The sequence below is a fragment of the Ambystoma mexicanum genome, chromosome 2p (genome assembly GCF_040938575.1).
Source record: "Ambystoma mexicanum isolate Mex_15411 chromosome 2p, UKY_AmexF1_1, whole genome shotgun sequence".
Lineage (NCBI taxonomy): Eukaryota > Metazoa > Chordata > Amphibia > Caudata > Ambystomatidae > Ambystoma > Ambystoma mexicanum.
The window spans coordinates 1,371,847,808-1,371,867,759 of NC_090923.1; the positions used below are offsets into that span (position 1 = coordinate 1,371,847,808).

Genomic DNA, 19,952 nt, shown 5'->3' on the forward strand with positions numbered 1-19,952 from the left:
AAACAGTCTTAACAGCACTGTGAGCTAAATAGAACTTCAGCATTGCCTAAGATACAAGTGTGCAAGTATTACCTGAATCCAAGAGAGTGGGAACAACGCTTCTGGGTAATTATTCTGGCTAACAGGCAGAGGGATAAAGGAAAGGTTGGGGAAGGGAAACATTAGTTTGAAGTTGTTACAACCTATATTGCCAAAGGCAGTAGGAAGAAGAAAAAAGTGTGTCATAAAGGCAATACTAGGTGGTTGTTGGTGGCAGATAGACAAGAGAGGCCGCCCCTCTGAAAAGAAAGGTTCAGAGGAAGAGTACCTTGTCTACTTGGAGCTGTTGAACTACCAGAAACTGAATCTTGTCAAAACCAAACCCTGTTTAAAGTCCCAACGTACAGAAGCTCTAGTGGTGTCACAAAGTACTGGAGCTGTGGTGGTTTATTTGGTTGTCAATAGATTTGAAACTTCAGTAGCACAAATGAATGTGGTATACCATAAGGCAAAGAAATTCGCCATCATGATACATTTTTGTAGAAGTTGTTAAAGTGGAAGTAGAAGTGCTGTGAAGGCATCCTGACAAAGATACCTACTGTGACTCCTAATCTTGTAAAGAGAGCCCTAACAACAACTGTTAACCAAGAACAGGGTTTCATTAATATTTACAGAAGTTACATTTCCTTTGAACTGTGGTAATTCTTCTTGGACAACTGAAGTTGTGGAAAAGCTTTGTGGCTGGAAATGACATTGATGCTATTTTGGTGAAGTGGGAAGTATTATCACCAAGAGGAGAAGCCTTTCTGTTATTGGAACTTTGGTTAACAAAATTTACTTTGACATTGAAGACATCAAGAACTGAATTGAGACTGTATTACATATATGGATTTCCTTGTTTCTTTTTGTTGAACATTGGAGCATAGTTTACCTTGGACCCCGGAGAAGTAGAGTTCACCCAGGTTACTAAGAGGTTATCAAAAGACACTGAACATCGTTGTTGATTTTATTTGAATTGTTATATTTTCTTTGTGTATTTGATTTTTGTGTGATGGCCAGACATCCTGTGTTAGAGCGTTTCCCTTTAGTTTTGATAGGCGGGGAAATCCTTGTCAGAGTAAGGATAGTGAGACATTTGATAACATTGATAATTTAATAAAATGCCATATTTTGAACAATCAAGTTGTCTGCCTCGCATTGCTGACCCCTCACAGTATCCAGAGGGACAATGGCAGAATATGACAACTGAAGACCGAGAGTGGAAGCCTGCAGCAGGACTACTGAAGGCCAGGCCAATGATGCTAAACAAAGTGGACGGAGCAAATACTTTGACCCCATCAGGAGATTTCGCCTGGAGTGCAAAAAAACAAACACTTGGACTGCCGGGAGGAGTTTGAACTCCATCGTCCAGCTGTGAAAATAAAAATAGCCAAAGAAAGACTAGTTCACGACACATGTGCAGCCTTACAGTTTTGGGAGGTGATGGGCACCAGGACCAATGCGATGCCATGAAGTCGCATGGCAAGGCTGACCACTACAAACACTGTAAGGTAAGCGGAAATGGACTGCAGTCCAGAGCGAACCGGAAGGGACCCTAGAGCCTGGAAGCCTGGCGGTGTTAGAAGCAGTTAGTCAACCTTTTCTGGGGAGTCTTGACTGAGCTGCTCAGGAGAGCAGACTGCATCAGTTGTGAAGGCTGAATTTCAGCTTCGTACTATTTAATGCATTTTATTTAATTGTTTTTTTTATAACGCGCTTAATACCAGAGTTCGGTTTCTAAGCGCATATGTTAATGTTAAAGGAAATTGGTACCGAGCACTATCACCACCACAGTGGTCCCCTGGCGCTCTGGCGGATCTGAAAGAAAAAGGGGGCGTGGGTTAGGGATCCATGATTCGAACCTCTGTTGCTCTGCCTGGTCTTGCTTCCTAGACCAGCTTGTTGCTCCTATGCTATCCTCCGTTCAAATCCTATCCTCCGTACTATGAAACCAGAATTTGTTTCTTTGCTTCGCTTGCACTGCCTTGTGCCTGCCACTTTTCTGGGGGCCGGCCGTGGGATTTTTCCCTTCTGCCTCGGCCGTTGCCCATTGTGACGCAGCATCGGAGGTATGTCCTGTATGCAAGCTGTGTAAGTGCCTAGGGAAGATTCCTGAGTGACGCCTTAATTGCGTTTCTCAGGAGGTGTGGAGTTTCTCTGCGTGTCTGCGAGTTTCCTTTTTCAGGAGTCAGAGCTCTGTGACTGAATGTGCGCAAAGTGGATTTTTTTTAATGCACCTTGGAGATAACGTATGTTTTATTTGTTTTATGCTTTTTCTGGGTTTAAACTACTACTTAACATTGGGATTTAAATGTCTGCCTTTGCGTGTAAGGATTTATGGACTAAATATGTCTCTTGTTCAGGAAAACTGAGTTATTCCCTCAAGGGTTGTTTTGCTGGCCACTGAAGATTCCGGAGTCTCCACTACTTGAGAGAAAGCGCTTCAACACAAAGAAGAAATTCCACCTAATTGAGTGTATGGAATTTTCCAGAGCAGTGTGTCACGAGACATGTGCTTTAGGGACCCTCAGCGGCCCAGTGGGATTTCGGATTCAGTTATTTTAATTTATATTAGCCCTCTGGAGGATGGTATGCCCCAGTATCGCCAACAGTGCACTCTCCCGAGAAAATTCCTTGGCGCTCGAGGGCAGTGGTCACACATTCTTGTTGGAATTCACAACATGTCTCTTGATTTCAATGTCCAGTTATGTTCATGGTTCCAAAACAAAGAGATTTAACAAGATGTTGGCATGGATTCTTTCAGAAACTCTCAGTGCCTTTTCCTATCTGAAGAGAACAACATTGTGTTAAATTATGCTGTGTAGTGGGGAGTTGATCTGTAAGCCAAGCTTCTACACTTTAAAAAATAAGCATTGTCAATGCCAATAGTTTGAGCTTTTGTGTAGGCAAGGGAAAGACGCTTGCCAGGCATTGCGTAGTGGTATAAAGTGGTCATTGATGGTAGCAGGTGTGAGTACCTGGACATCTAATAGCAGTGCCGGGCAAATGCCTAGTACTTATAGACAAGACTGTTGGCTTTGCCAATGCTGTTTTTTTCACAGGACTTCAATGAAGGACATGCATAGTGCTTTCAAATTGAGTAGCTGAAGGCATACCTGATTAAGACATTTGTATTACACAAGTAGCGGGTTTACAACTCCAATGAATTAATTCACTCTCAGAAGACTGCTTTGAAAAAGCACTGACGGGCACTTCGAATGCAAAGTTTAATGTAAGGCGTGGTTTAAGGGTGCCCAAATAGTTCCCATGAGGAGATGCTTTGGCAAGGGCAGGAACTGGGTGAGAATGGACACGGGGATTAGCATGGCCCTGGGCAGTCTATGGATGAGTAAATAACGGAACAACACCTTCAAGCTTTGTGTCCCTCCTCATATGCCATTTCTCCCTAGCTGTACTCTAGTGTAATGGTTTAGGCCTCTAGGTAGCACTGCCACTTAATAGCCCAAACTAAACATTGCAATTCTGGGAAAATGAATTATTCCTCTGCGCCTCGGATTGCCAAATATTTGTAAAGTGGTGTACAGTACTTGTGCACCGCACACTCACATTCCCACTATACCATTTCTGCCCCATGGTTTCATGGGGTTAATAACTTACTGCCGGGGTGTGAGTGACAGGCACTGAACACGAAAAGATGAGTTTCCCTTCCTAGAGAGTGCCAGAATAACTGCGGTCTCCTCCACTGATTTAAAGTACCCGGCCTACAGGTGTGCACCCAGCGAGCGACCCTCAGTTTCAGAGTCTATTCTGCAGTACCTGCGCCCCTGCTTAGTCTCACCCAGACCTGCGTATTGCAGAATTCACCGTCCTTGTACATCTTGGAGGTTTTTGTTTGAAGCATCCGTTCAACTCTTATACTTTTTCTGTTTATACATTTGTACATATATTTATAACTTTATAGCGATTAGTTTATAAAAAGTACAATAGCTATCAAAATTGGATTCTTAGTTTAAAATCTAACAGTTGCTTTCAAGAAATACATTGCGAAATAGGTTTTCCTCTGATGCAGTAGGAAAATACGTTCGGGATTTTCAACGCGGCCTCTTCTGAGAATACATAGGATCTCATATAAAGTTTCCACATGAATGTCTGTCTCCCCGTCGTTTTACGCTCCTCTATGTCAGACGTTTTAGTATGCACTCGGTTGAGGCCCAGACTTGGGGCTTCATTTCTTTAAGGAACGTTCTGGAAAATGTGGGTGACTGGGGCAAAAGATACACCATGGAAGTGACCATTGAGCCAGCTGGCAGCGTTGGCACTACAGTATGTACTTTAAGGATGCAAGTTGAATTGGTGTTTTACGCATTCTAGAGAAGATGGCTCAAAAATACAATCCCCAGCCCCTGCTTTCGCCCTCCCCCATGAAATTCCTCTCTGCGAGTGCTCGGAGTGTAAGTACTGGGAGGGCACCCATTTTACCCTGTTTAACCAGAAGTCTACTCCCATGCAAGTACTCCATCTTCAAGGGTTTATTCGGGGGCACGTTCTTTTTCAGTGGGGCCTTAGGTCCAAAAGTCCCGTAGTCCCTGCTGCTTTGGCTATTTTCTCACCAGAAGTGCCAAGCAGTTACTATTTCCCTCGACGAAGAGGCAAAGGACAGTGCAGTTGTATCTATTTTTTGTTTAGATTAGTTACAAAATGTGTTGTGTACCGTACACCTCTTCAGGGCTCAGTCCTAAAAAAAAAAAATTGGCGGGACTCTGAAGTACGCAATAGCAAGTGACGTCATGAAGTGAATATATCCTAAAGAGAGAGGGAGTGCACATTTCATTCAGTTTGCCTTTCCCAGCTGAAGAAAGTGTACTGGACAATTTCAGCTTCAAATGAGACATTTGCCAAGAGGGCGTATCTTCTAATAACATTGCTGGATAAGTAGAAAAAGTGTGCACTTAAAAAAAAAAGTGTAATAAGGTAACAAAACATGTCTTGTTTATCAGAATTTCAATCTGATCAGTGATCCCTGTAGTCTTATGGCCAAGTCTCTGGCCTCACACACGACAAGGGTTCAAATCTCCACCCAGCACTGTTTACTTCAAACGGAGGCAGCAAATTATTGTTTTAATTCCATTAAACCACACAGGGGTGGCGTGTAGGGGGGACGAGCGGGTGCGTGTGTACCCTTGACTTGTGCTCTAATTCGTGTTCCAGTGCCCTTTGTTTAAAGTTCCTTGTTGCAGGGTCAAAAGCCCAGCCAAGCCCACCAGCTGAATGATGGGTGCGGGGCATTGCCCTTCGCCCCAATTGGATGTTAATGGCTTCTGTGTAACAATGGACCAGGAAACCTCAATGATGCTGCGGTGACCGTTAGTATTGTGTTGTCTGGAATTTTGCTAATCCGCAGCTGCTTCTTCAGATTTTCGGCCCTGTCGTTTTTCACAGCCTGCTCCTGAGTCTAGAGCACTATTGCACCTCACAAAAAGCTTTTACCTTCATCGTCGATGTTGGATTTTTAGAGGAGACTAAAAGGGGACTTCCTTACTTAGGTGTTTTGTGTCACATGCCACTGACAGCACTCCGATTTTGAATTCTGCTTGGTACCCTCAAATTCACCCGGGGTGGGACTGCGTTATTCAATTGGATCAGCAGGTCTGTGTTAAAGGCCTGCTGAGGACTTAGTAGCACGTGTATTATTTGTACCATTTATCGCCTGCAGTGTTTTGCATCTTAGTTTCTCCGATGCTTGTCCTGTCTGTTTTGCATTTAATCTGTTGTCACAGATGGCCTTAAGAACCCCAGTGGACTTGTCTGTGCTCAACTGGAATTTGGGCTTCCAAAGGTAACCATAGGAGAGTACAACTCGTTTTTGGTTGGCTGAGCGCGATGCAGGTGCTGATATTAACCAATACCCTACTTATGAGCGTATGAACCAATATTGGCGCTAAGGCCCAATTTTGCAGATTGGAATTGCTTCAGTATCACCTGGGTGCTGTTTTGAAGGCAATCAGAGTGCTGGTAACCTTGTGGTTTAGTTCATTTATTTGTAAAGCGCACCTAACCCTGAGGTAACTGGGCGCATGAACTTGATACAAGGTTACAAAGCAATCCACATGACATGCAGGTAGAATGCAGTGGCAGGCTGACTTGGTCCTAGTGTCTTTGGCAGTTGATCATCATTGATAGATGTTGCTCCGGTCCATGCAAGGTAAGATGTCTCTGGTGGCAGTTCCAGTGAGGCAGTAGTATTTCCCACAGAGCTGAAAATCTTAAAGCTAGTAGGACTGCTGGTGCCCACTGGTGCCGCCTCTGTGCTGAAGAGGAACAGGACTGCTGGAGTTGGGGAGCAATTGTCGAGTCTGCTGCACCTCTAGTTCCAGTAAAGTAGACTATTCCCTCTCGATTCAGTTCCGATAAGAAATTGACTTCTCGGAGTCCCAGTGTTACTTTCCAGTTATTTGTAGTACTTTTAATGCTCTTTGCTGTTTAACTCCCAGTCACAGGTCTCTGGCACTGCATATTGTTCACGCTCACATGATCTGATGCTTTTGCCTCTTCGAATCTTAATCCACATGGAGACAGGGTAGCAAGACTTCAAGAAACCGGGTCAAGAACATTTTCATGGTGATAATGCATAGCCTGTATAATGCCCTTTAGGGGCCCCTCCAATTTGATTGTTTAGTGAAGCTATTCCTTCATTGACTTGGTTGCTGGGTTGCTAGCGATGTTGAAGTCACCAAGGAAGATGTTGTCGGCCCAAGCAGTTGGGGCTGGACTCCTCCTTTTGGGTTGGGACCAAGCCTGATTTGGATGTGCTCTTACCCCTTTGGTAATGGCTTGGCAAGCAAAGAATGATGATCTGGAGGGTTGCACAGAGCAATGCCAGAGGTTAAGATTCATTCTACACCTTCCAGCCATCACCTCTTTTGTTTTGCCACAGTACAAAAGTCTATACCACTTGATGGTTGCTCTTAGCGTTACACCTTTCATACGTTTAAATTTTCGAGATCTGTTTCAGGTACAACCATTTGATTTAGGATTGAGGGGGGGGGGGGGGAAACGGGTTGTATAATACTAGTGCTGTCATTGCGCCACTGTACTTCAAATATGGACATTTTTGAGACTCCCAAGACTTTAGAGTAAACGTTGTTTTGTGCCCGAAAAGATCTTTCAAGTGAGATCTTGGCGATTAATTCCATCCATAAATAACAGATTGAAGATTTTATGTACTTTGTTGGTGGCCATCTTGATGACCTCAATACTGCACCCGGGGTAAAAATGTGAAGCTGGAAGCTAATGGCCAGGAATAAGAATTCGCTCGCACCCCTTCATTTTCCATGTTCACAGATCACACAATTTTTAGTTGCCAGAAGTCAATTATCATTCATCAATGGATAGTGACGACTGCAGTGTGGAGCCTGCTCCACACAATGCACCACAGAGTGAGAACGTGGAAATAAATAAGCACAGCTGGTTTCTGATGACAAAGACCAGTCCCACCTTTACCTCACTAAAGCTGCCAAGGATATGTTTTTTTTCTACATATTCTCCTATATTGTTGAGCTTTCGAAGGAGTCCAAAGACCTGAGTTCAGCAGTTCCAATTCGTCATACACAAAATGCAGAAACCTGCAACACGTGCTGACGCATTATTTGTGATAAATTGTAAAGATCTGGCCTGTGGGTCTGTCTCAACAGGGCTACCAGGGTCGAACCCCATCCAAGCTAATTTAGTTTGCTTCCGATATTGCTGGTATTGAGTCAATTTGATTCGGGCAACTTTATAAACGACCTGCTCTGTTTATAAAGCTACTGAGCAACTATTTAGACAAATCTGGTACAATTGCCTCCTTTTATACCCGGTAAATGACTTCTGTTGGATGCAAGTCTGGATTCCATAAACCATTAGTAGGAACAGGTCCATTCAGTAAAAATTCTCTCACTGGCAATAGGCAGTTTCTAATTGCCGTGTTCTAGTTCAAACCTTTGGAATAAAATGCTACATATCAATTATTTATTTATAATATGTTCACAGCCATTACTGGCTTTACATATACAAACATTTTTTTACAACACTTCACAACACACATTCTTCATCGATTTTAAAATTTACATACAAAAATATCCTCTGATAACACCTTTTAAAATTGTTAAAATTATCTCATAAAATTTCATCATGTGATATATCAAGTTCATATCATTCCCTTCCATCAGTCTTTGCCATATATTTTCAATCTCCTCAGTTACACTTGAATTTATATATCTTAGGAGATACTTTGCACGAAGTTTCCAGGCGCTTTCACAATAGCATATCAGATGTTTAGCAGTCTCAATTTGTTCCATACCACATAGTCTGCATAACCTTATGCTTTTCTCATAGCCCAGTTTTGCACCTAGAATCTCCATCGTGTCACATCTATTAAACTTACAGTGTCTGCAGTAGGGAAAGCATAATGATACTTTGGTTTCACAGTTGCCAGAGTCCAATGTTCAAAAAAATAAGCCACTTGTGGATTCAGTGTCCAAGGTAATCATATCACGTTACTTTGGCTGTATATCAATCCTTGTAATAATTTTTTAATCTTAACTTGCTTTAAGAGTAGCCAGATCTTTGCATTACCCTTGGCCCATTTTACATACACTATATACAGCCTGTTCAGAGATTTGAAGTGCTTATTCTGGCCTTCTTTACATAAGTTATTCATCAATTCCACCACAAATGTGTTAGTGGTCAGCATGCTCAATTTTGCGTATAGCATTGCTGATTTATATTCTAATATATCTTTGGCATATCTAAAATCACCTTCCAATAAAATATATTCACAAGATACTACCATCGGTAATCTAAGACACAGAATTACAGAAACTAGATTGGTCCACATTTCCTTTGCAAGGATGTTCGACCTTGGGATTTAGTGAGATTTTCGACCAAGAATCACCACAGAGCCTGCAATCATGTGTTTCTTGGATGGCATCCTGTTTTTTTTTATGTTGGGGATAATGGCCCATAATCCGCCATGCAGAGTGTGACCCGCTTTATATAATCCGACTATAGGTGTGCGCAGGATAATGCTCCACCGGTCGAACTGGAAGGAACCAACACAAAACCACATAAAAAAATATCTGGGACACCCTCTACCGAGAATAAACACGGCCAAATAACCTGTTCTCTGGGAAGGTGCCCACTCGTGAGGGTCTTCAACTTAGCTCCCTGTACCTTTTACAGAGGAGAAATATGCATTTGCATATCAGTCTGGTCCCACCCACTTGGGCAGTCCAGCATCCAAAATGCTAGGCAATTCTCTTCTGAACAAGAATACCAATAGCAACCCCAGACACCTGTTTGGGCCTAGTCTGACTGACCGATATGCAAATGGTATTTGTCCTCTGTGAAGGGTGCAGTGAGCTAATAAGTGGTTGTAGATCCTCCTGAGGAAGACATTCCATGCAACCGGGTTATTGACCCATGTTGGTTCTCAGTAGAGGGGCTCCCACACTCCTTTTCAATTTTGCGCCACAAAACCACGTTGCTTATCATAGGTAGGTAATATGCCACTATTTATCCTATATCAAAATGTTTTTTTGCAAACAATGCTCCACCATACTCAGAAAGGATATGACCAGAGAAAGGGGAAGGAGAGGAGGGAAGAACACATTGCAGTATATTTGCCATGATTTGATGATGAGAAACATTGGCCTTGATGCCCAGCCGCAGCCTTACATTGACGAAGGGGCTGCTACTATGGCATGCTTACATCTGTTATCTGTGCACATTTGTCATTTCAGCTACTAAAAGGCACCTTCAATGTAAAATAGTATTACAATGCGAGTACTGTAGTGTCATTTAATGTAATACCTGAGCACAAGCTGCTGCGGAAAATATTCTATATTAGGAATAAGGTGGAATCGCTTCTGTAAAAATATAGACAAGAAGGAAACACAAACCGTAAGTGGTAGAGTGTCCCTCTTAGAATTTTTCACGTACCAAACATCTGGGGAAGTTCATTTGTCAGTACAAATATAATGATGCAGATATTTTGGAAGTTTTTTTTTTGCTGGTCCTTCTGTGCCACTGTTCATACATTTTTTAAGATTTTTAAAATGCATAGGATTGTTAATTGTTCCTGGATTATATTAGCCACAAATGTGAAAGGTCTCTGTATGTTATTCCGAATTGGGATTTGCCTACAGCAGAGTTGATGCACAGCTGGGACAATGATGTTTGCCCTATATGTATGTCTTGTATGAGTGGAATAGAGGACCTGAAGCATTTGATAATGTTCTGCCCAATGACATTGCCCTCGAGGAGGTGCTTTTTAAAACTCTTTTTATGGGTGCGCGGGTGAAGATCCATGGAAGGGGCGATGGCAATCTGCTTAAATTCAGCTGACACTCAGGCAGTGTTTGCGAATATTCAATATCTGAAGTGGGCCTGGAGAATACGCATGAGAGAACAGTATGGATTGCATTAACAACCAATTCTGAAACCTAAGTTTGTATTTTATCCTTGTTATATTAGACCATGTGTTTTCTGCATTTTATGATGTGTGAAGGTTTGTGCACTTTTATGACTTGCTTGTCGAAATAAAGATTACAAAGAATAGGTATACCTTGGTATTGTACATTATAACCCTGATTCACGGAACTGTGCAAAGGGTATTTCTGCCTTGCAAAGTCATTTTGAACTGCAAAAATGACTATGCGATGACTTTGCCCGGACTTTACACATGAAATTCACTTTGAACCAGGCACATATACCATTAATTGGGCCCTATGTCTGTTAGTTAAAAATGTGTTTTCCCAGAGAATAGAATGAACGGTTCTGAAAATACTTTTTTTTAATCATTGTCAAAGTATTATGTTGAATTTGTGTTGTAATGTGTGTTAAACTGTATAACATGTGAAAGGTTTATATTGTCAAACCATATCGCAATAAAAAAAATAAAAGAATTCGCTAAACATCTGTGCACCCATATGGGTGGATGCAAAGCCCAACGACTCGCGCATTTGAGTCTCGGTTGGACGGTGACCCAACTCATTCTCATTCTATCCGACCGATCTTCCCTACAAGCCATATTTACTGGTGGTTCTCACAAAGAGCTAAATGAGTGTCCCCCGAAGGGACTGATTGGTGGTGTTCCAAGGCCGAGCGCCATAAACCTCCAGTGCCCTCCTGCTCTGTTTATTCTGCCTGGCAGCATACTGGCAGCCTAGAGGGATTGTAATTTGACGCTCCTTGTGGGAAAATATGGGCAAGCCAAGTTAATGCAACGCTTGCTCCAGTTTGCCCTGTGGAAAATGCTGAATGTTTTGTACACATGGCATATTAGAAATAATAGTACCCTTGCCAGGTACAACATCACATTAAATTACAGTGCTGCCATTAACACCGAATCAGTAACAGGTACCTCCAGGAATTCCACAATACGTTCTGTAGTTTCCAGCTTTTATTATTATTTTTCATAAGATGGTTGGGGCTGGACTGCAGGAGGGTCAGGCGGTCCATGGTCTAGTTCTCAACCTCCCGTGGGTTCCTTCCACCCTAGCCCAGACCTCCCTTCTTTCCTGGTGTTGCTGCAGTAGTAATTCCAGTTAACTCCCACTATCTAATGCTAAATGGGACTACCTGATGACCTACAGGCAGTAGTATCTTGCTACCTTTCTAAGGGAACCATAGCCTGATGTGCCCCAAGGCAATAATATGTATGAATGTGCTTGTTTTACACACTCTCCCACACTCTCTTGCGCACTGTCTCTCTTCCCCCTATTCTTTCTCCCCTCTCGCCTTTTCTCTCACTCCCAATCCCCCCTCCTACTTCCTCCTATTTTCTCCTTACTCTGTTCCGCTCTCTATTTGCTCACTTGTTCTGCTTCTCTAGTCTTTCTGTTCCTTCTCTACCATCTTTTACCCCTCCCTCCAGTCTCACCCTGCTGCCTACTCACTCTTACCTTGCTATCCCTCTGATATTTCCGACTCTCCTCCGTACTCTGTCCCTCCAGCTCCCACCTATTCTCCAACTTCCACCACAGCGCGTCTTCCCTCTCCTCTCTTTCGCCCTCTCGATCTGAACCACTCACATTCTACTCCCCCACTCTACTCTCTCTTTCCTATCCTATCCTCTCCTCACTCTATCCGTCATTCTTCTAGCAGACTCAAACAAGACCTCACCCCTCTCTCCCACTTGGTACAACCTTCTCTCTCACACAGTTCCTCACCTGCACTTTATTCCACACTCTTTAACACACCCTAAGCTCTTTGGTCCGTGTCATGTCAGGCACCTGGTCTCTCACTCCAGCAGTTCTACTGATCTCACCTGAACACTCTTCAATCCTTTCTGATATGAAATGGCATTTATAACGCGCCTATACACACAGCTCTCATCATACCAGGGCCTTCCTGGTTGACCAGGTCCCCCCTCTTCTTGTTGGTCCCTGCTTGGATCACACATCTAGGGCCAGGCTTAGTCTTCTTGGGGCCGGGGCACCATGTCCCAAACCTTAAAAAAAAAAAAACGTTTAGCCACGCCCCTTTCCGCCGAGTTGTTCGTGGGGTGGTTGTTGCTGCGTTTTTTTTTTTCTGGCTGCTCGCATGTCCATGCTGCTGTCTTGGAAATTCTGCGTTCTTGGCGGTATCATGGAGGTCATGAGGAGCGAGAGTCATCTTTAGAGTTGGTGTTTTTGCTTGCTGCGCTCCCCGATATTGCAGAACTGGATTCTGGAGTTGGTAGTTCTGCAAGAGACATGGGGTTTCAAGGTACTGTGTAACCGACAGTGGAACCAAGTTCACTGGTACAATAAGATGGTTCAGGGACTGTGGCCCTCACAACTACCCCGCCCCGCCTCTGGTGTATGTTTGGATCTGGCCTGGTAGGTTGCCTAACCCAGGTTTTGAAGCTCCACCCCTTCATAGGGTCAAGTCTATGACCATGTCGCACTACTGGACACCCACAAAGATAGCACCCGCCCCCCTAAAGCTCCCCATCACACATCTTTTCAAGGTCTGCGCCTATGCTTGGAGCTCCGTTATACCACATCTACGCCTGCCACAGCAAACTTGAGTCAAGAATTCAACATAGATTATTTATTTGTGCTGCTCTGCCTCCCCTTTGTAAGCCTTTTACAGGGGGATTGTAGATTGCTCAAGCCTACGTAACCATATGCCTATGAGCTCATCACCACTCGGATACACGCTATGCATGTCAATATTGTGACGTAGATCAAAGTGGTCTCGCTTCACTGCCCTGGGGCTCTCTAGCATAAACACTTAAGAGGAAGTGCCTGGAACTTGTCTTCGATTACTGACTGTGGGACTAGTGCAGTGTATCCTGAGTGGCAAAGTATGTGTCCAGGGACAGGACATGCACAGCTGGTTATTTCTGGCTCATATGACAAATGAAAGATCCCAAGGCAACTAACTGCCAGTGGACCCGTTGGCAACAGCACCGGGGCGTCATATGAGCGGTCGCAGACGTATGCACGTATCTGAGTGGCAATTGCGCGCATTCCCACAGGGCAGCTAGGCATGCATCTCCGAGTGGCATATATTTCCGTGGGTGAAAATGCTTGCTTATTTAGGTGGAAGGGCTATGGCGCCTGGGCTTCGGTCCAGACGTCTGTCCGGGTTGGCAGCAATGTATGCAAGTGTTCGAAGAAGTGGTGCATGCATCTGTGCTTACGCAGCAATGCGCGCATCCTTGGGTGGCATCCAATGGATAGCAAAGCATGCAGCATGAGTCGACAAAATAGAATTGGACTTTTTTAAATTTTTTATTGTAAAATATTCTTTGTTCTCTCCTCTACGCCTGCAGAGCCCAGCGGATCCACACAGTCGCGTAAGCCAAGTAAGGGCATTTGATATACTGGTTTTAGACTTCAGTACAATTAATAGAATTTTAAGTGCTGCTGCAGTGAGTGTCGGGTGTGTCTGACGAGGCATGGTGCAGGTGAGCACTGGGTGTAGGCGGACGGGGTGTGTCATTCAGAGAAGGGTAGTAGCTCAAGCCTCTGCCAGCTGCCTTTGTCTTGCCCCATCACTTAAATGTATTGAACTCTATGCACTAGAACTTGGTCACACTTTATCTTGCCCTGTCTTTTGCTTCTCATGCTCGTTCGTGCTTCTCATTAGTTCGATATAGCCCATGCCTATAAAAAAACTAGTCCATAGGCGCCCCTCTGCGAGAACGAACATGGCTAAATGACCTGTTCTTGGGGAAGGTACCCACTCAAGAGTCCGCAGCCACACTTTTTGCTCACTGTACCTTTCACAGCAGGGAAATATCCATTTGCATATCAGTCTTTGTCCCGCCAACATGGGCAGTCCAGCACCGAAATGCTATCTTCTGAACAAAAGTACGAACAGCAACCCCAGACACGTGTTTCAGCCTTGTTGGGCCTCATCAGTGAGGTGGAGCTGTGCCTCTCTGAGCCTATGCTGAGGTTGAAATTAGTGAGTTTTGATAGAAGTTTAAGGGCCTGCTGCTGCGTCCTTCCCCGCCCCAACCCCCAGGTTTTTTTCTTTTTTGTAACTAAAATTAAATGTACTGTCTGATTGTTTTGCAACGGTCACAGTGATAGGTTCTCAGCTCTTGGTTGCAGTTGGTAAGCCTTGCTACGTTTCCCTTTAAAGACCATGGTGTGCATAGGACTGTTTAGGTCTGACATGGGTATCGTTTTTCTAATTGCAGTGCACAATGAGGCAGACCTAGCCACGGCTTTGGGGTTGCACGTCTCAGTGGATTCAGGGTTATCTCCTGAACATTTAACTGGGTTTTTCCTTTAAGTCGTCTTTTTATAGTTCACTATATATATTCAGACTTAGAAGTCTCACTTCAGTTTGTATAAAAAGTTTCAATACATCCATCTCAGAAATTATCTACCAATCCCCAATCAAATTATTGTATCCTGTTCCTTCCCGAGAACTTCAATGGAAAATGCTCTGATGCGTGAAGAGGATTCTTTGGGCCCCTCTCATCCTTCCTGCCTTGATGAAGCAGCTTGCTCATCTTCTTAGATCTCTGCTACATGCATACGTGCCTTCAACAGACCCACTTCTCTGGACCACCTTCCCTTTTCTCAAAAAATCCTTTTTCAACAAAGCACATTTACAAAACTCCTGTTGCATCTCCAACGTTTCTTTCACTGCTTCGTTCGCCTCTCAGTTGGTCTTTTCTTTTTGAATTCCTAATCCCGCTTGTAGTCGCCGACATGTTCGTCCTCCCCAAAGCAGGCATTGACCTAGACAATAAATGTCCTCTCGTTAAAACTTCAGTGCTTGCAGACAAGAGTAGCATTGGCTCTTTTATTTCATTTCCACGTAACACAGCCTTATATGCAGTGAAACTCCCACTCTCTGGTAGGCTTCAGTGTTGTGAATTGCAATTATTCTCTCTGCTTTATTTTTTAAATTTACTTATAGATTTATAATGCGCCGGAGCCCGCAGGTATCAGGGCGCACAAGTACATAATGGACAACAATAACACGGGACAGGAGGATTGTATCAAGCATCGGATAGTCAGGGATCACTCAAAGAGGAGAGTCTTGAGGGTTCTCCTGGATTTGCTTTCAAGTTGTACAGAGACTGGAAGATTATTCCAGAGTTTTGCTGAAATTACGGCAGAAGATTTGCCCAGGCCTTTGGTCCGCTTAAAGTTTGGGCAAGCAACCTGCATCAGATTAGATGAGCGCAGTGATCTAGTTGGTTCGTAGTGTGTCCCTAAAGATTTCAAGTAAACTGGGGTTTTTCCATAGAGACATTTGTGTACCAAGGTGGCTACCTTGAACTGTATCCGAGCTTTCACAGGGAGCCAGTGTATTGCCTTTCTGTGGGAAGAAATATGATTTCTTCTTGGGACATTTTTTATGATATGTACAGCATAATTTTGTAGTCTCTGCAACCTCTGTCAGCTCCAGCGAGGAGCACATTGCAGTAGTCCATCTTGGAAAGTATAACAGATCGTGCTACAGAAGAGCAGTTGCTTTCGGTGAGGAAGGGACCAATGTTTTTTAAGAGTTTCGGTAGTAGGTGCTATTTTTTGTGGTTTATAGACATAATTTCGAAATCAAAAATTTCGAAAGTCAAAAAGTCGAAAAAAAAATGTCGAAAAAAATAATGTCGAATTTATTTTTTATGACGTTTTTTTTTCGAAATGGGGGGTTCCCCCCCAACCCCCGTTTTTTCTTTTTTTTTTGTTTTTACCTATTTTTTATATATAAACTAGAGCCCAAAAAAAAATATCGAAAAAAAAAATAATTCGACATTTTTTTTTTCGACATTTTTGATTCGACTTTTTTGACATTCGAAATTTTGTATTCGATATTATGACTGGACACCATTTTTTGCAACCTTTTGGTATAGGCTTCTGCACTCAGGGAGGAGTTACAGATGAATACAGAGTGTTTTTTTATCTCGCCTAGTACCGAGATGTTACAATACTGGATGTCGAAGGATTGATAATTGGGTTTTGGTTTAGCTCTTGCCTCAGATGATCCAAAGATTAGGAGCTCTATTTTTCCTCTTTTGAGGCACATCCAGTTTTCTCTCATCCAAGATTCAATCAGGTCATAGGTGTCTTCACGTTTTACTGCATCTAAGGTGTAGTCGCCAGAGAGCTCCAGGAACAACTGGGTTTCATCTGCATAATTGTTAAAGAAGACCTTCCGTGTTTGGTGAAGACTTGGGCTGGTTCCATGTGCTTTTTCCCTTGATTGTTGTGCGCATGATGAGCAGTGTTCACAAGTGAAATTAAACACTGCTTGACATGCAAGCATGTCGGTCAGCTTTTAATTGTAATTGTACACGCTGCCTGCTATGCGAGCATGGTAAGCAGCGTTCACAATTAAAAGTAAATGCTGCAGGTTTGGCAGGCAGTGTTTACGCATTTGCACGGCAGAGTTTCATGTGCAGGGGAAAAGGCGGCATACACACATTCAAATGAAGAAAATGTGGTGGCGGGGTCCTGGCTGGGGCTGAGTGCAAACGTACCAGGTCCCACCGTCAAATTACGTTTTGGAGCAACATGAGCTCCCATGGCTTCTGTTTCTCTACTAATGAAAATTCTTGTCCCTCCGTACAGCAGTTCTATCAGCATTCGTTTCTCCTATTTGTAATTTTAAAAGAAAATGCTACATTTGTTTCTTTCCTGGCAGAATCACTGTTGCCAGTGGCAGTTCTATCAGCATTCGTTTCTCCTATTTGTAATTTTAAAGGAAAATGCTAAATTTATGTTTCTTTCCTGGCAGAATCACTGTTGCCAATGTCTTAATCTCCTACTGGTACAAATATAGCAACACCCCCTATTTGGTGTTTCCCTTGTTGCTCATCTCCAGTACTCCTGCCCCTGCCTACATCTATTGACTTCTGGCTGCTTCTTACAGAAACCTTGCATCGATGCAATGCAGTTTTTATGCAAGCGGAAAATGGTTCTAGGTGCAATGAAACGGTACATATTTCAACTAGTCCAGTTTTTTTCACTGCCACAGCGCTTCTGTGATTCATGTCCGATTGCTGCGGGCGGAGGTCCTGTTTGTTCCATTGCATGGTGCACTGAACTTGATTTAATACACAAGGATGTTGTATCTTACTGAATAACGAGTTTTGGAAAAAAGTGTAAATGTGGGTGTGCGTTTATCTTGTTAGCTTTATGAGGCTGTAGCTGTTTGCCACACCTTTTTGTTTGCGATTGAATAATTGGAGCATGTGCCAATCTGATTGGGTAGCGGCACTGTGATGCCGCTGGGTAGAGTAGACCAATAGGGTTGGGCATCCTCTGCTTCTTCGGAGGGTCAGAGCCTTCCAGTATTTCTTGCTTGTCCAGACCCGTCATAGTTAAATGTGGACCAGTAATGTTGGGAAGGAGAGAGGGTCTTCCCACCCCCCTAGGCGATAATGAGCAAGAACTAGATGCTAATAGAGCATATCCAGTGTGCAGGGGGATGCACATAAAGGGGGTGGGGGGGCGTATGATCTCCTTAGTGCATACATTATAAGCTATACGGTAGATGCAGGGTGTGAGCGTCATCTTGGTAAACGGCAGCCATTTTAGACGTTAGGCCCATGCGCGGCGAACAGCATTTTGTGTGTTCGTATTGGGCCCCTTGCATTAGCGCGAACACCACCCCTATCCTGGCCAGATCTCTTCACAACCTCCTCCATTGTTCAGAAAGTTACAGGCCCTCGCGCCTGGGAAGAATGCACCATGCAAGGTCAAGAGAAGGGAGCAGAGCACCTCTGGCAGTACCATCCCACGGAACATATAGCAAGGCCCCCCTGCACCCAACGATCCCCACATGAGAAATACAGCGCTTTGCCATGCTTTCATCCCAAGACCTCTGCATGCCACAGCACCAACCAAACCTAGACCACCGACCATAAAACGTTTACACCCCTCACTATATCATTAAGACCAGAAGTCAAGGTTATCGCGCCTTCTGGAATGGGCCATGTGATGTGTGTAGCGAGGTGCAGGGTGGCATCAGAATTATAGCCTAAAACTGAGGTGGTGCACCTTGGGGGTTGCTGATCTGTCTGGAAGCAAGAGGTGTGTGTGTGTCTGTCTGTCTCCGTGTCCGCCCAGCAGCACCCTCGTGAATGAAGATGGACCAATGGCCTGGCATCCCATATGGAGCATGCCCTACATCTATAGGCCTCCTCCAATCCATATTGTAGAATTGAACGATATCTATGATGTACGTCACTAGTGACGCTGTTTGTGCTTATAATGTACCACACATGCCAATGGACCTAAGAACGTTCGGCCGCAGCAGAGTTCTTTGCTGATGCATTCCTATTTTTGTAGAAATAAATACTTGTTATCCTTGCAAGCGTGTCTTGGGCCTTTTTCTCTAGCAGGCTGTATTTTTTTTCTGGTGCGAGCATGCAGGGCCGTGCTGTCAGTAACCGTGTCAAGTTTCCTATTCCAGCTGTTCAACATGTCAATATATCCAATGTTGCAACAGCTCTACTCCTGTTGGTATAGGTAGATGGACGGCTCTTGAAGCTTGTCAATGCATTTTGATGTTGGGGTATACAATCTGATATGAGTGACTCTTCTCTGCCTTTAGTGGTCTCTCCATGACCTCTTTGCCTTCCGCTCGCTTTAGATGTTCTGTCTCCTGCTCCTTTATAATTCCTACTTTACTTCCTCTTCTTTGCCGACCTCCACTACTTTCTCATCCTGGCCCCACTCCTTCCTTCCCCTCACCTCTATTTCATCGGCATTCGTTCTCTTCTTGTCCATTCCCTCTCCTTTGTTCCTCCTCCGCTCTCTCAGCCTTGCACCTCCTTCCTGCTCCTCTCCTTTGTCATGAAGAATAAGCAAGACAAAAAAGGCCAGCCGAGATTGCCCCTTCTCACAGAAATTGTATTGAAATAAAATACAATGTCTGGGTGGGGTGTGAGGGATTATTTTTTTAAAACTAAAAGAAAGAGGCCCCCACTGACATCTTCTTTCCCTTGTACTTCTTTCTAAATCCCTCTCATTTTCCTCCTCTCCTGTTCAGAACTCTGTTCTATGATCAAGATTAATCGTCACAAATTTTCTAAAGTACTTTCCTCTAATATTGGTCTCCTTTCTTTAATGTACATCTCTCCTCCAACTATTTCAAGTACTCCACTTCTTCCATCCCACCCTTTTCCGTTCTCCAATCTTCCGATCTACCCGATCCAGACACCAGTTCTTGCTCCTGCATCTCAGTCTCCTGATATTCGTCCTCCAAGCAACCACTCCTCTCTAGCCTTCTCTTCACCTCTAGCCTCTTCTTCATTTTTGCTCTGTTCTGATCCTCCCGTTTCCCCACATATTGAATTTTGCCTGCCTGGATTATCTAGCCTTCTATCCCCTCCCCCAGGCTTGTGCTTGTCCCTAGGGTTTACACATGCCAATGTTTCGGTTCCCCACCCAAGGATTGGCCGGGTCTCAGTTTAACAGTGGTGTTTCGGGCTTACTTGTGCAGATGCTCCGTGCAGTGCGGAACGGGCCTAT

General features: G+C 43.9%; 1 protein-coding gene across 4 annotated transcripts in view; it reads left to right on the forward strand.

Annotated features, from left to right (window-relative positions):
* MAP2K3 (mitogen-activated protein kinase kinase 3) overlaps positions 1-19,952 on the forward strand; it is a 371,386-nt gene that overhangs the window by 209,443 nt on the left and 141,991 nt on the right. Inside the window, exon 2 of one of the 4 annotated variants that reach the window (XM_069645766.1) lies at positions 13,781-13,813. The exons of the other annotated variants lie outside the window; for them this stretch is intronic. Within the exon in view, the coding sequence (XP_069501867.1) occupies positions 13,781-13,813 (33 nt within the window). The remainder of the gene's footprint in view (positions 1-13,780; positions 13,814-19,952) is intronic. 4 annotated transcript variants of the gene reach the window in all.